This window comes from Eretmochelys imbricata, chromosome 20 (assembly GCF_965152235.1).
Source record: "Eretmochelys imbricata isolate rEreImb1 chromosome 20, rEreImb1.hap1, whole genome shotgun sequence".
NCBI classification, from domain to species: Eukaryota; Metazoa; Chordata; order Testudines; family Cheloniidae; genus Eretmochelys; species Eretmochelys imbricata.
The window spans coordinates 19,567,995-19,584,145 of record NC_135591.1 but is presented as its reverse complement, the minus strand read 5'-3'; the positions used below and the strand labels follow the sequence as shown (position 1 = coordinate 19,584,145).

Here is a 16,151-nt window from a genome sequence, read left to right as displayed (position 1 = left end):
CCTCAGTTTCCCCTAGGGGAGGGGGCTAGTTCCCCAGCTCTGAGATCTCCAGATGGGAGATGCATTGAGGGCAGCCTGGCCAGGATCCAACGTAAGAGCAGCTGCATTACCCCCATCCCGCCCCGGGGTCAAGGGGCCCGTACCCCCCCATCCCCCACCCCAGGGCAAGAGGCACCATAGCCCCCCCCGGGATCAAGGAGCCCGTACCCCCCATCCCCCACCCCCGGGGCAAGAGGCACCATAGCCCCCCCCCCCGGGCAAGGGGCCCGTACCCCCCCATCTCCCACCCCGGGGCAAGAGGCACCATAGCCCCCCCCGGGATCAAGGGGCCCGTACCCCCCATCCCCCACCCCCGGGGCAAGAGGCACCATAGCCCCCCCCCCCGGGCAAGGGGCCCGTACCCCCCCATCCCCCACCCCAGGGCAAGAGGCACCATAGCCCCCCCCGGGATCAAGGGGCCCGTACCCCCCATCCCCCACCCCCGGGGCAAGAGGCACCATAGCCCCCCCCCCCCCCGCAGCCCAAGCGGTGATAGCTGCCCCGCCCCGCCGTGGAGGTAACCCCGCCCCTTTTCCCTGAGGGGGTGGGGCACGGCCGTGCAGGTTCCCATGGCAACCATCGCGGCTGGCCTCTCTTCCGGTGCGAGGGGGCTCCGGCTTCCGGTCATGCGCGGCGAGCGGCGCACGCGCAGGCAGCCGCTTCGTCATTGGCGTGGGCGGGGCGCTTGGCGCGGAGCAGCGGGGCCGGCGGAGAGGGGGCGAGCCGGGGGCGGGGTAAGGGTCACTGCGGGCGGCTGGGGACAGGGGGGCTGGGGGAGGAGGTAAGGGTCACCGGGGAGGGGGTAAGGGTCGGTGGGGGAGGAGGGAGGGGGTATGAGTCAGTAGGGCTGGGGTGAGGGTCAGTAGGGGTGGGGGTGGGGGGAGGGGGTAAGGGTCAGTGGGGGAGGGGGCTGAGGTAAGGGTCACTAGGGAGGGAGTAAGGGTCAGTGGGGGTGGGAGAGGAGGGAGGGGGTACGGGTCAGTAGGGCTGGGGTGAGAGTCACTGGGGAGGGGGGAGGGGGTAAGGGTCAGTGGGGTGGGGGGGGAGGGAGAGGGTAAGGGTCAGTGAGGGAGGGGGCTGAGGTAAGGGTCACTAGGGAGGGGGTAAGTGTCAGTGGGGGTGGGAGAGGAGGGAGGGGGTACGGGTCAGTAGGGGTGGGGGAGGGGGCTGGGGTGAGGGTCACTGGGGAGGGGGTAAGGGTCACTAGGGGTGGGGGAGGGGGTAAGGGTCAGTGGGGGTGGGAGAGGAGGGAGGGGGTATGGGTCAGTAAGGGTGGGGGAGGGGGCTGGGGTGAGGGTCACTGGGGAGGGGATAAGGGTCAGTGGGGAAGGGGGCTGGGGTAAGGGTCAGTGGGGGAGGCGTAAGTGTCAGTGGGGGAGGGGGCTGAGGTAAGGGTCACTACGGGTGGGGGAGGGGATAAGGAGCACTGAGGGTAGGGGGTTGGTGAGGATGGTTGGCAGGCACTGGGAGGGGCTCTGAGTGGAGCGTGAAGTCTGGGGCAGGGCTTGGAAGGAAGCACCGTGGGGGAGGGCCGGGCCGGGGAGGGCCAACTCACCTGTGGAACTGGTCACACAAGACACTGGTTCAACAGTGTATCTTGGATTTATACCTTTGTCCAATATCATTCCCAGCACTGACCAGCAGACCCCACTCTGCTCCCAGTGCTGGGAACAGGACCCAGGAGTCCTGGCTCCCAGCCCCCTGCTCTAGCACGGCTTCTCCAGCTGAGTTTCTGACCATCTTATCCCCACAGTTCCCCATGTGTGTCAGCTTCTCCTTGCCTCTGCCCCTTTTAGGATTTTGGATTCTCCTGGCTCCCCCTCCCAGCCCCACAAAGGTAGTCCTACCAGTGCTTGCTCTGCTAAGAAGCCCTGACTTTTTGTTTCTCTCTTAGATCCTTTCCTGGAAGCCCGGGTGGACGCGCAGCCCTATCTCTGCCAAAATGACCTCCCTGGTAAGTTCTCAGTTTCCCAAACTTGGAGCCATCATAGGTTTGGGAAATACGCCTCAGGCCTAGACTGATACGCCCATCTAGTTTGGTATCCAGTCTTCAAGTGACTTGTCCTGAGTGCCTCAGAAGAAGCTGCTAACCCCTCATCGCCTGCCAGCTCTCCTCTTATGTGAAAATCCCTTCCTGATTTTCACATAAGGAATCCCAGCTAATGCCCTGAAGCAAGAGGACAGAGAACCCTTGTTAATTTTTCCCCAGCTAGCCTGGCTGCTATTCTTATAGCCATTTCCTGTGTCGCCTGCTGTGATCTTGGGGTGGGGGTGGCTTCCTAACTAGCCCTTGGCTAACGCACACCTCTGAAATGAAACCTCAATCTTTGTTCTCTCCCCAGGGCACGAGTAGCCAGTCGGTTACAGAGTATGTGGTGCGAGTACCCAAGTGAGTCCTCTCTGATTTCCCAGCCCCCTCTGCTTATGTGGCACCTTGCTGAAAGCTTACCTCCCTGGGGAAGACAGCAGAGATGGGGGAGTCCCTTGCATTGCTAGGTCAAATCAAGCTCAGGTCACTGTTCTCTGGCAATGGATGAACCGAGTTGTAGGTCTCAGCCTGTCTCCCTGGCTGTCCAGCCTCTGTTTTGTTCTAAACAGCAGGCTTATTGCTGGGCCTGGGGCCATGTATATTTGGCATATTACAGTAACTCCCCAACTGAGATCAGGGCCCTTTGTCCCAGACCTTCCCGGCGTCTGCCCTGAAGAGCTTGCAGTTTAAATAGACAAAAGGGTGGGGAAGAGAAACTGAGCCATGGAGCAGGAATGTGGTTTGCCCACGGTCACCGAGTAGGGCAGGGCTGGGAATAGAGCCATGCTGCTTGTTGTATCGTATAAACTGCTGGCTCCTACTGGACCCTGTGGTGGGTTCAACACAGAGATGGGGGTCTGAATGGGACCTGGGGGCCAAACGCCCCAGGGAGGGTGGCTGGGCAGGGCTGAGGCACTTTGGCAGCAGGGGTTGGGTAGCTCTGGTGCCTGGGCGTGATTCGCTGCGTGGCTAGTGAGCGCTCAGCATAGCGCCAGGCTTGCAGCAGGGGGACAGCTCTCCTCAAGCTGGAGCCGCTGGCCACTCAGGTTTCTGCCCTCCTCTTGCTGCAGAAACACACCCAAGAAGTACAACATCATGGCCTTCAACGCTGCCGACAAGGTCAACTTCACCACCTGGCACCAGGTAGGGTGCTGCCATAGCTGCGCCCCCTAGCCCCACATAGCAAGGGCAGCCTGCCTGCTGCTTGGAGGCACTTCCCTCGAGCGGGGTGTTGGACTCTGGATGGATCAACAGTTGTGACTGCATCTGGCGCTGGGCCTGCCAGCAAGGCTAGAAATACTAGGCCCAGCATCCCCCATAATGCACTGGACCACAGGGCAGCGTCTTGCTCCCCTCCCCCCCCCATGCTGGGGAACACATCAGGGTCCATCTGGCCCCACCCCCTGCACCAATCGATCCCTGATACTGCAGACAGCGGCGAGTCCTCTCTCGGTGCCCCGGGTGCAGGGCTGTTCTCTGGGCCTGGCGAGGGATCCCAGGAGGTGACTTGGTTTCAGCCCTGAAGCCCAGCGTTCACTCTGGCTCTTAGCGTGCAGAGTTGTGGGCGGCCTGGACCAGGTCACTCCACGGCCATCGCTAGCTTGGCGCTGCAGGGAGCTGAGTGGGGGTACTGCCATGCAGCGCTGGGGGACTGGACACACAAGGTGACCAAGCAGGGGGGCTTTTCCCTCCCCAGGGCCGGGGAGGTGACGTTCTCCTTTGCTCCCTCTCCTAGGCAAAAATGGAGCGAGATCTCAGCAACAAGAAGATCTACCAGGAAGAGGAGATGCCAGAGTCGGGGGCTGGCAGCGAGTTCAACCGCAAACTGCGCGAGGAGGCGCGCCGCAAGAAGTACGGCATTGTCCTCCGGGAGTTCAAGCCCGAGGACCAGCCCTGGATCCTCAAGGTCAACGGCAAAGCTGGGCGCAAGTGAGTGGGGGTCCCAGGGGCTGAACTGTGAGTGCTGGGTCCAAACACACAAGCCCCTCCAGTTTGCGCTCCAAGCCCCAGCTGTGTTGGCCAGCAGCCCCCTTTGGAGAGGGAGAGTTAGAGTGGCTCTAACGCCATGCCACGGGGCAGAGGAAGAACCCAGGAATCCTAGGTCGCTGTGTCCCTGCTCTGGCCACTAGACTCACTCCCTCTGAGCCAGGAGTGAAGACTAGGAGTCCTGCCTCCCTAGCCTCCTTGATTTAACTACTAGTTTCTGCTCCCTTCCCAGAGCCTGCAATAGAACCCAGGGTCCTGGCTTCCAGCCCCACCTGCTGGGCCATTCGGCCAGATCCCAGGTGCCCCCCTGAATCCAGCTCTCCCTTTCCCTCATGCCCAGGTTCAAAGGGGTGAAGAAGGGTGGCGTGACCGAGAACGCCTCCTACTACATCTTCACGCAGTGCCCCGACGGCGCCTTTGAGGCCTTCCCGGTCAGCAACTGGTACAACTTCACCCCTGTGGCCAAGCATCGCACCCTGACAGCTGAGGAGGCGGAGGAGGAGTGGGAGCGGTGAGTGAGGGCATGGGCTGCCCCTGCCCTGCTGTCACCAGGAGTCCTGGCACTCAGTGCTCTAACCTGCGGGACCCCCCTCTCCTCCCTACAAGGGGAATAGAACCCAGGAGTCCTGGCTGCCAGCTCCCCTGCTCTACCCACTAGACCCAAACCGAGATTGTTCCAGGGATTGGCTGACACAGGAAGGGCTGTGCTTCTGGCAGATTGGAGCTGGAGGACGGGCTGGGGGTGCAATGTCTGGGTATGGCCCGTGCTGCATCTGGGGCTCCTTGCGGCCTACATGGCGTCACAGAGTGAGGAGTCCACTCTGCATTGCCAGGAGGTTGGTCTGGTGACCGGCGCGGGCCCAGCTGCTGCTAGAGGCCTCCCCTGGTCCTCTCCCTGGCTGCTTCCACCAGGGCAGGCGTGGAGCTCAGCACCGGCCTCTCTGGGTCCAGCACCCCCCTTCCAGCCTGGTACCAGGGAGCCCTGCTCCTTTCTCTGTGGATCATATAGGCTTTGGGGAGTCCCTTCTCCCCACGCCCCCTTGCAATCCCAACAACAGCCTCATAGGGCTGGGTTTCACTCCGTCATGGCAGAGCCCCTCTCCCCTGTGGTGGGGTCAGGCAGTGGAGGGGGTCCCACCTCCAGTGTTCTCACCCTCTGCCCTCTCCCTCCCAGGCGGAACAAGGTGCTGAACCACTTCACCATCATGCAGCAGCGGCGGCTGAAGGACCAGGATGACGAGGAGGAGGAGAAGGAGAAGAAGACCAAGAAGAAGAGCAGCGAGCTGAAGATCCACGACCTGGAGGACGACCTGGAGATGAGCTCAGATGAGAGCGAGCTGAGTGACGCCGACGGTGAGGGGCCCCTGGAGGCTGAGCCAGCCCTGCTGCCCTGGGACCACCAGCACCTCTTTCTGTTGCCCTGAGGTCACTGAGACAACCCTAGCTTGGGCCTTCAGCCCAGTGCTACCCCCTGCTGGGGGTCACAGGCGTAGAACAGCGACCCCTTTCTCACTTATTGCATGGGAGAGGTAGCCCTGTGTCCTGGCTAACAGGTGAGCTGGCTACTGCCTAGGCCTGTGTCATGAACCCCGCCAGCATCCATGTAGCTTGGGGCCCAGGCTGACCCCTGTGCCTTCGAAGCATGGTGCTACCCCTCTGAGAGCCTGCAGCCTGTCAGGAGTCCCCATATAGAACCTGGGGTCCTGGTTCTCAGCCCCTCCCTCTAATCCCACTCCCCCTCTCTTGCTGGGCCCGTGGCTGTCACCTCCACGCCAGCTCTTGCCATGACCTTGCCACTGAGTCAGCCACGGGCTGTTTCCCATAATGCTACAGGGGAGAAGGCAGCCAAGCCCCAGAAGAAAACCCCGCTGACCAAAAAGAAGAAGAAGAAGAAGAAGGGCTCAGATGATGAGGCCTTCGAGGACAGTGATGACGGAGACTTTGAGGGGCAGGAAGTAGATTACATGTCAGACGGGTCCAGGTAAGGGTGGGGCCTTAGGGGCAGGGTCTGCTCCACCCCTCCCCACTGGAACGGGGTGTCTGGCTCAGCTCCACTCGGCTCCTTACCTGGCGCTGCCTGTGCCCATTAAGCAGCTTGTTCTATTCCCCACCTGTCCTGGGAACGTAGATCTCTGCTGTACCCTGCACAGGTAGTCTAGGCAGAGGCAGGTTCCCTCCCCCACCCCCTCTGTGCCCGGCTGTGTCCATTCAAATCCTTCCCGTGTCTTGCAGCAGTTCGCAGGAGGAGGCAACAGTGGGGAAGCCCAAGGTGACGAAGGAAGAGGATGGTCCCAAAGGTACGTGGCAGATACGGGGCCACGGTTGGTACCGCTGAGACCTGGCGGGGGCAGCCCCCGTTGGACCTCAGCGGGGCCCTTGGTGACATCGCGACTGGTTGGAAATTCTCCAACGAGGCTGCTTTCCGGTGGAGAATCAGGTGTTCAGCAATGTTCCGCAAAAAGCGTCCGTTTTCCACCCAAAAATCCGGTTGCTTTAATAGAAAACCGGCAAGTGAAATAGCTGGTTTCGGCTGTGCTGCCCCAGTGCCTTGCGGGACATGGGGCTTCTGGCCCCCGCTTCCCACCCCCATAACCTCAGCAGCACCTTGCTCCTGAACTGGCTTGCGGGGGGTTGTTGGCAGGCCCAGCCAGTGCTGAGCTGTTGAGCACTTGCGCCCTTGCGGGAGGGGTTGCGGGGTAAGAAGAGGGCTGCGGGGCCCTGGGTTGGGAACGCCCAGCACGAGGGCTCGGTAAGTCGGGCAGTGGGGAGCTCACTGCTCTGTGGGCATCGAATCCAGGAAGCCCTTTCTCTTGGAGGTTACTGTGGCTCATAGGCAGTGGGCTATGGTCCCGTGGGCCGGCCGCAAGCCGGGCTCCACCGCTGCAAAACGGCTCCTTCTTGCCCCCTGAGCCGGCTGTCGGTTGGCTGCCCAGGGATCGACGAGGCGAGCGAGAGCAGCGAGGAGAGCGAGGAGGAGAAGCCTGCCGAGGAGAAGGAGGAGGAGGAAGAAGAGAAGAAGGCCCCCACCCCTCAGGAGAAGAAGAAAAAAAAGGGTGAATGTTTTGGGGAGGGAGGGGGCTGTGCCGCGGGGGCCCAAGGGTGGCGGTCTCTGCTGCTGGGTCATCAAATGGGCACTGAGCTACACTGGGTCTCAGTGGGGATAGAGCTGGGGCGGGAACTAGGACTCCTGGGTTCTTTCTCTAACTGCCACTCGCTCACTCAAGCCCCTGGTCACTTTCCCTCCCCTCAGGTAGGGCTGGTGCTGATCCCCCATGGGGGTGTCTGAGGGAGGAGCTATGAAATCACTTTGAGATCCTCGGGGAGGTGCTACAGAAACCCCTCCTCGTTAACCCTTACAGCGCTGGTATCTACCAACAGGCCTCCTCCAAAGGGAGCTGCAGAGGGGACAGGACCCTTCCCTGTGCTGCCCCACATCCCACCCCTCAGTTGATGCTGTGTCAGCTGACCCAAGGGCGGGGGGAGTTCCCCCTCACTGCGGGGGGTGCTGTGGCTGGAACTCCTCGCCCACTTCACAGCCCAAGGCTTCTGGTTCAGGTCTCTGGCTGGCCTAGAAATAAGCTTCCTCTCGACTGAGTATGCTGAGCGAAGAGCCCTGGGGTGGCTAGAGCCAGGGGCCATGGGAGGTCGTAGAGAGAGAGAGCTCTGACCCCGAGCACCCCAGAGGGGCTCGAGATTGACAGGTGATTCGGAGGGGAGGGACTTGCTCTGACCGCGTACCATGTGTTCCAGACAGCAGTGATGAGTCGGAGACGTCAGAGGAGAGCGACATCGACAGCGAAGCGTCCTCTGCACTCTTCATGGCGGTAACCCCGACCCGCGTCCTTTGGGGGCGGGGCTGGCTGGGTTGCCCGCTTGGGGGCTCTGGATGCTCGGGGTCTTGGGAGGATCCCAAACCTTTAGCTCTTCTTTAACCAATGTCCCCATGGGTGCTCTGCGTTAGGTGTGTGTGGGTGCGCATCCCTGTGCCTAGGATCACAGGGTTTTGGTAGCAGCGCCGTTTGGGCCACACTTGTGCTCCCCCACTTTGCGCCCTGTGTGGCAGCTGTGTAGCTCTGTGCGGCCCAGCTGCCCTTGGCCTGAGCACTCCTAGCGAGTCTCCAAGTGCCTCGGTTCTCTGCCTTGGGCTTCCCCACTGTTGCCTTTGTTACAATTTTAGTCCGTTTGTTACAATTTTAGTCAGTTTCCATTTTCCCTCTTTGCCCCCCATTTCTTTGTCATTACCCCCGTAGGTTGATTCCAATCAGGGGGTTATGCCTGGATCCCCTGGATTCAAACAGTGCCTCTCCTGCCAGGAGGCCATCCCCGTTGGGGACGGGCACCCCCATTGCCTCCAGTGTTTGGGAGAGGCACACGTGCCCCAAAAGTGCACGCATTGCCTTAACCTTAAGGCTCACAGTCAGAAAGCCCGTGACCTGAGGGCAAAACCCCAAATGAAGGAGCACTCGCTGCGGCCAGCCTCAGACCCTGGTCCCGGGACCCGCCCTGGACAACAGTCACCGTCAGCACCAGCTGCTCCATACTCCCTGCGGGCTACGAAGAGGAAATCAACAGATTCCTCGCGAAAAGACACTAAAAAACGAGCCTCACGTCTGCCCACCAAGGAGCCATGGAAAAGAAAGAGGTCCCCAGCGAGATCGGTAGCTTTGGCCCCGACAGGTGTAATACTGAGCACCTATGACGCTCCTGGGACCTCCGGTATCGTCAACGCCGGTAAGTCCAAGGACCCCAAGAGGGCAAGACTGGACAAGACTGCACCGTCAGACAACAGAGGCAAGGAAAAACCCAAAGCCTCAAAGACGGAACCGACCAGCCCCATGGCACCGGGCACTTTGGCGCCGCCTGCTGGGCGTTCAGCGGAACATAGAACAACCTTGGCGCTGACAAGACAGTCAACACTGGCACAACTGCCTCCCACGGCGTCGAAGGTGCCACACGAGTTTAGATTCCCAGAAGACGGATTAGTCTCCGAGACGCCAGAGTCTCCACCGCTCCGTACTGGGACGGCTGCAGTACACGCCAAACCGCCGGGGGCACGCGTGGCACCCGTCCGTTCACCGTCACCCTCCGGGACTGCCCCCTCCTTCTCCAGTGGAGACGAGGAGGAAAATGATGCTTATTCTGTGCCTTCGCGCAGCTGCCCTTCGCGTCGGGGTGCTGCACGGCTTGACTCTTCTGCCCGCCGTAGGCACCAGGAGCCCAGAGGTGGCCCAACACCCTGGTATGGACACCCATGGATGCCCCCCTTCATGCCTGTGCCCCAACAATGGCCTTGCTGGGATCTGTGGGCTGCTCACAGGCAACAGTTTTCCAGGCCATCCAATACCCAGAGGGAGAAACTGAGGCACTCCCTGTCATCTTCAGTATCCAGACCTCCCGAGCCTGAAGAAGAATCTGTCAAGGAGCAGGAGGAAAGGCTCAAGCAGGAAGCTGCGCCTGCACCCAATATACCGTCGTCCTCAGCGGCCAAAGCAGTCGTGCCTCCCCCTCCATTGTTGGCTGACGATGGTTTCCGACAGCGTCAGGAGCTGTTCAGACGGATCGCAGATTCTCTCCACATCCCATTAGAGGAACCAAGAGAGTCGCGATGCATGTTTCTGGATATACTGCCCACATCAACCAAGATCGGGTTGCCTATACTTAAGGCCCTCTTAGACCCAGCTAAAGCGGTCTGGCAAACTCCAGCCACGATCCCTCCCACCTGTAAGAGGGCTGAGAAAAACTATATTGTCCCCTCAAAGGACATGGAGTTCTTATCTTCGCTGCCCACACCAAATTCAATGGTGGTCTTGGAGGTGAACGAAAGGGAGAGACTACGTCTGACCAACCCGTATGACAAAGATTGGAAGAAACTAGATTTGCTGGGCCGTAAAGCATACTCCTCGGCAGCTCTCCAATTCCGAATCGCCAATTATGAGGCGTTCATGTCAAGGTATAATCACACGAACTATTCAAAACTGAACAAATTTATTCAATGTATTCCAGAGGACAAGAGAGAACAATTCCAGGCAATCGTGACAGAGGGACAGCTGCTGGCAAGGACGGCATTGCAAGCATCCCTAGATGCAGCAGACACAGCTGCTCGCTCCATAGCAACAGCAGCGGTCATGAGGCAAGCTTTGTGGCTACGTCTTTCGGGACTCCCAAAGTACATACAAGCGACAGTGGAGGATTTTCCCTTTGAAGGCTCCAACTTATTTGTCGACAAGACCGATGACTATTTCCACTCCATCCGGGCTGCAAGAGAGACACTGAGAGCATTACATGTCTCCACACCTGTACCAAGAAGGCGGCAGAATAGATACCATGATACCTCGAGATCTCGAACCTCTGCAGTTCCCCCACCTCAACAACACTACGACCCGGAAATGACCGATACCTCCCAAATGTAACCGCCCCCGACATGGTCAAGTGCATCTCACCAACCCACCTCACAACAGGCGTTTTGAAAATGGGATTGAGGCTCCGAGATGCCTCCTGGATCCATGTGCTGTGACCACCAGAAAACATCCGTCAGTTTGGCGACCGCCTGACCCCGTTCTACCCAGTGTCACATTGGACAAATGGGTGTTGGAAATGGTCAGCAACGGATACTTGATGCAATTTCTCTCTCTCTCCCCCTCTCCCCTTGTCACGGAGTCCCTGGGCGATGCTCTGGAATGCTCCCTACGAAGCCATTTAGGACTCTGTGGAAGTCTCCTTTCTGGGAGCAGCCTGTCTGCAGGACACTCAGCTTCCACCTTCCTGGGTCTGACCTCGGAGCATTCAGCATCCTCTGCCCCTCCGTGCGCTTCCCACAGCGAGTCCGCCCAGGCGGGGCTCTTGGGGAAGCCAGAGGGTCCTGCCCCCCAACTCCGCAGTCAGACATGACTCTCAGCCAGCCAGTAAAACAGAGTGTCACAGAGTGTGGGGGAGTCCAGGCCCTGCACCCCTCTTCTTGGGATTCACTGAGAGACTCAGCCAGCCAGTAAAACGGAAGGCTTATTGGACCACAGGAACACAGTCTCAAACAGAGCTTCTGGGTACAACCAGGACCCCTCAGTCAAGTCCTTCTGGGGGAGCAGGGAGCTTAGACCCCAGCCCTGGGGTTCCCTGCGTTCCACCCCCCAGCCCCAAACTGAAACTCTCTCCAGCCCCCGCTCCTCTGAGCTTTGTCCCTTTCCCGGGCCAGGAGGTCACCGGATTTCTTTGTTCTCCAACCCTTCAGCTCTCACCTTGCAGGGGGGAGGGGCCCAGGCCATCAGTTTCCAGGAAACAGGGTGTCGGCCATTCTCTGTGTCCAGACCCCTGCACACACCTGCCCTCTAGGGCTCTGCAGTGATCATACACCCTTACCCCACCACCTAGATACTTAAGAACTGCACAGGGGAAACTGAGGCACCCCCACACTATTCAGAGGAACCATTAAGAACAGTCCCACTTCGTCACACCCCCCCACCCCACCCCCTGGCACCTTTTGCAGGAAGAAATAATCCACTCGGGGGCTGTAGAGCCAGTTCTGATCCAACACCACGGGAGAAGCTTTTATTCCAACTATTCCCTCATGCCAAAAAAGAGCAGCGGGTGGAGACCCAGTCTAGACATGAGAACGCTCAACAAGTTCATTCGTTCAACAACGATGATTTAGCGTGGTCACATTAGCAACAATAATCCCAACACTGGACCAGTGGGATTGATCTTAGCCCTCAACCTCCTAGATGCATGTTGTCACATTACCATACACCATCTCCCAGAGATTCCTCAGATTTGTTCTGGGCTTGGATCCCAGCCAGTACAAAGTACTTCCCTTTGGCCTCTGGCCCCAGGGAAGCTCCTTGCGGTGTGGTGCACCTCCGCCAACAGGCTATTATGATATTCCCATACTCGTCTAATTGCCTTCTCAAAGCCCCCCCTTGAGACGACGCAGTCCTGGCTACACAGAGAACTATGAACCTTTTCTCACAACTAGGCCTTCAAATAAACACTCAAAAATCAACACTGACATCTACCGCATCTGGGGTTCATTGGGCCCTACCCTACCGCAGTGGAGGCCAAAGCCTCCTGACCAACACACAGACTTGCCACCCTTGGCAATTTGATCTCCACAGTACCAAACCAGTCCGCAGGTATCAGCCAGAACATGTAGACAACTACCAGGGCATATGGCAGGCCACGCAGGTGTGGCTCCGGACTGTATACGTTCCGCACAGGCACAACTTAACCAAATCTCTCTCAAAGCCAGTCTTACCCGTGTGAATGGAAAAGATTCCAGACCTGGTGCGACAAAAAGCACGTTTCAGCTATAACCTCTCCCTTGTCACTGGTACTGGACTGCATCTTGGAACTAAAAAGGCCAGGGCTGTCCTCGAGTTCAATCAGAATGCATCTTGCAGCCATCCCGGCCTTCCGCCGCAAGGTTGCCGGCCCCTCAGTGTTCGCCCACTCTGTAACAAGATGGTTTCTCAGAGGAATTTGAAATCTCTACCTTGAAGTAAGAGATCCTGCTGAACCTTGGGACCTTAACCTAGTCATGCGATGCCTGACTGGACACTCCTTGGAGCCCATGATGACCTACCTGCTCGTTCATAGACTGTCTTCATTGACAGATGTTTCTCGTTACCCCATCCCAATATAATCTTCAACGATAGTTTCGTTGAGACCTCATCCGAAGTTCCTTCCTAAAATACCATCGTTGTCCTTAAACCGCATAGAACTAAACGTTCCACACACTAGATGGGTGCTTGCCTCTGACCTCGAAAGGACTAACCCTTTCGGAAAGATCGGAGATCAGCCATATCTAAACAAAGACTTTCAAAACAGGTTTCTGACTGCATTCACCTTTGCTATTGTCAACTCGATTTGCCCCTGAAGGCACTCCACACGATCGATTTCCACCTCTCTCGTTTTCCCAACCCATGTACCGATCACAGACGTTGGTAAAGCGGCGACCTGGGCGTTGGCACGCACATTCCCAGAGCATTACGCCATTGTGCGAGTCTCGACAGCAGATGCTCACTAGGATTGTCCATGTGATCGTCGCTAACAAATCCAACTCCGAACCCCTGGCCTTCCAGCGGGGGGGCACTGTTCTCCTGTCACCTAAAGTGGAGCACCCGCAGGGACACGACTCGCCCTGTGCGGTAACGGAGGTTCTTCGAGACGGGTGTCCCTGCGGGTGCTGCACTGCTCGCCCTCCTCCCTCTGCTTCAGAGTTCAGCCAGGGGCTCTGCGGTAGAGAAGGAGCTGAGGGCAGCTGGGCCGCACAGCGCTACATAGCCTCCGCACAGGGCGCGAGATGGGGCAGCACCCGTGCGGCCCAAACGGGCGCTGCTATGGAAAATCTCTGACCCTAAGTGCAGGGACGTGGCACCCGCAGGGACACGCATCTCGGAGAACAAGGTTCCTGCACAGGGTGAGTAACCTTTTCTCCCCAAGCGGCCGGCTGAGCGCTAACTTCCCTTCTGGCTTGTGTACGCCGAGCTGGGGGTGTTCTTAGCCTGGCTCCTGGGGGGATGGGGACCCGCATCTTGCTGACCACCTCCCAGCTGGAGGCCTCAGCAGAGAGCCCAAGGCCCCAATTCCCCTTTTGCCCCAGAGGGGTCCCTTCCAGGCTGGGGGTGCTGTGCTTTGCTCCTTGTGGCAGCAAAGGGCTGGTGGTTTGGCTCAGGCAGGGGGGGCCGGACTGGGGTTAGCTCCCAGACTGGGAACCTGGCGGGGGAATCCCTTCCCAGGGAGCGGAGTGGGGCGCTGACCCCTCTAGCACTGCTGGACAGGCTGCCTTTTGGCTAAGACCCACCACTACAGCCTGGATCTCCCCTCCCTTTCCGGGATAAGGGGACAGTGACCCCACTGCCTTGGCCACACCCCTGTGGAACCAATTCCACTCTGACTCCCTAGCCCTCCCCTCGGTTCTTACCCGGAGCCGGGAGTCATCTCCCCTTGCGTCTGTGCCATCGCGGAGATGACATGTCAAGTGTGGAGGATGCTGGGGAAGGAGGGGTGCCCAAGTGGGTTGCAGAGGGTGCCTGGTTGTTCCTCTGCACGGCCCCCCGTGCCCTGGCTTGGCTCAGGGTGTGCGGTACACTAGGAGGCATCTCGGGACGATGCCCAACGCCAGCTCCTCTTCTCACCCGACACCTAGAAGAGGAAAACTCCACCCAAGAAGGAGCGGAAGGGGTCGGCCAGCAGCTCCCGGGGGGACAGCCGCCCAGGGACGCCCCCCGTGGACCCAGGCAGCACATCCTCCACACTGCGCGCTGCAGCTAGCAAGCTGGAGCAAGGTAAGGGCTCGGGCGGGCTGGCCGCATTGGGCGCTGCTGGGGCATCAGCCTGGGGCTTCCAGGCCAGATGTTGGAACAGTCACAAACGCCAGCAGGGGGCAGCGTCCCTCTGCAGCTCACCCAGCCCTTACACCAGCTGTTGAAGGCAGGGAAGGAGGGGTCCCACGTGCAGAGGTCTGGGGAGAACCCCGTGCGGCCTGGTTCCTGACCTCGCCAGCAGGGGGGGCAGGGCGCCTGTTGGTGGGAATTGGGGACAAGGACTGGGCAGGACACTGAGCTGCTCCGTCTTGATGTAGGGAAGCGGCAGTCGGGATCCGGTGACCTCCCAGCGGCCAAGAGGCTGAAATTGGACTCGGGACCCCAGACAACCTCGGGCAAGTCCACTCCCCAGCCACAGTCGGGCAAGTCCACCCCCAGCAGCGGGTGAGTGACCAGGGGCGGGGCTTCTCAGCCTGTGGGATCGGGGCCTATTGGCCAATCCCATGGGGGTGGGTGGGGCTGCTGCCATGGTTGGCTGGTGCCATCAGCTGGGAGCGGTCCCAGAGGCGGCAGATGGAAGAGCCTTTGGGGCAGGAGCCAGCACATGGGCTCTGACTGGCTTGTTTGGGGACAGAGCCTCCCCCTGTCGGCGCCCAGAGCCTCCCCCTGTCGGCGCCCAGAGCCTCCCGGGCTATGGCCCAGCCTTCGGCACCCCCTGCTCAGGCCCCATTCTGCCCCCGCAGAGACGTGCAGCTGACGGAAGAGGCCGTGCGCCGCTACCTGACCCGCAAGCCCATGACCACCAAGGACCTGCTGAAGAAGTTCCAGACCAAGAAGACGGGGCTGAGCAGCGAACAGACGGTGAACGTGCTCGCCCAGATCCTCAAGCGCCTCAACCCCGAGCGCAAAATGATCAACGACAAGATGCACTTCTTCCTGAAGGAGTGAGAGGTGGGGCCTGGGTAGGCCACACCCCCATCCCCTCCCCCACTCAGGCCCAGAGGGCAAAGCTCATCTTCCTTCCTGGGTTCAAAACCTTCCTGCTGTAAGGGCCTGGGCCCCCATGGCAGCTGTGGGGAGACCTGGCCCATGGGGTCCTGTTCCCCAAGGGAACTCAACCCATACCCTCCGCAGCCCAGATGTGGCCACTTCGTGGTGAGTAGGGACAAGGTGGGCTGGGGGAATGTCCCTGTTACCCCCCCTGCCTGCCTTGTTTCCTGAGAGATCTCCCTCGGGCGCTCCCTGGGCCCTGCCCCCAGGGTGTCTGCACGGTGCCCTTGAGAGGGTTGATTCTGTTTCTCCCAAGGTGGGACCAGCGGCTGTCCTGCCCCCTTGTTACAATAAACGGGTGTCTCTTCGTTCCTCCGACCTGCATCAGGGATGGTTTATTGCTCGCTGAGGGCGCGTGCCGCCAGACACTCCTGCATGGGGCAGGCCCCTGCTCTGAGAGGGGTTTACGCTCACTGCCTGCCCCACAGCGGGGATGATTCCCTCGCGCTTGGAGTCTGGCAGGGGCAGGGCCTCTGCTGCTCAGCCTGCCCTGGGGAGGAGCGGCAGGGTGCGGCCCTGTGTCCGTCTCCGCCACTGCCCCCGGAAGTGGCTGCTTTGCGGGATGCCTGAGATGCCGGGATTAATTCCCCAGCCATGGTGTGTGGTTCGGGTGAGCATTCCAGCGGCTCGCCGTCCCCCAGCTGGGGGGGACGCATGGGCACCAGCCTGGCCCAGCATCGCCACCTTTTATGGTGAAGCCGAGCGTGGAATCCAGGCCCGGGGTGACTTCATCCAACCTGGGCTGAGCCCTCGCCCTGGAGGGCCAGGCCCTGTGCATGCATCCCCCAGGG

At 59.9% G+C, this 16,151-nt stretch overlaps 1 protein-coding gene across 1 annotated transcript; it reads left to right on the top strand.

Moving 5' to 3' along the window:
- Nucleotides 1-608: 608 nt before the first annotated feature.
- Nucleotides 609-15,676, top strand: GTF2F1 (general transcription factor IIF subunit 1). Its single transcript, XM_077838421.1, has 14 exons — nt 609-773; nt 1,934-1,993; nt 2,382-2,428; nt 3,139-3,211; nt 3,804-3,997; nt 4,395-4,565; nt 5,229-5,407; nt 5,888-6,035; nt 6,287-6,351; nt 6,988-7,107; nt 7,805-7,878; nt 14,193-14,331; nt 14,628-14,754; nt 15,054-15,676. Exons 1-14 carry the CDS (start codon nt 609-611, stop codon nt 15,256-15,258), a joined length of 1,767 nt encoding a protein of 588 aa, XP_077694547.1. The 3' UTR covers nt 15,259-15,676.
- The last annotated feature ends 475 nt before the right edge of the window (nt 15,677-16,151 follow it).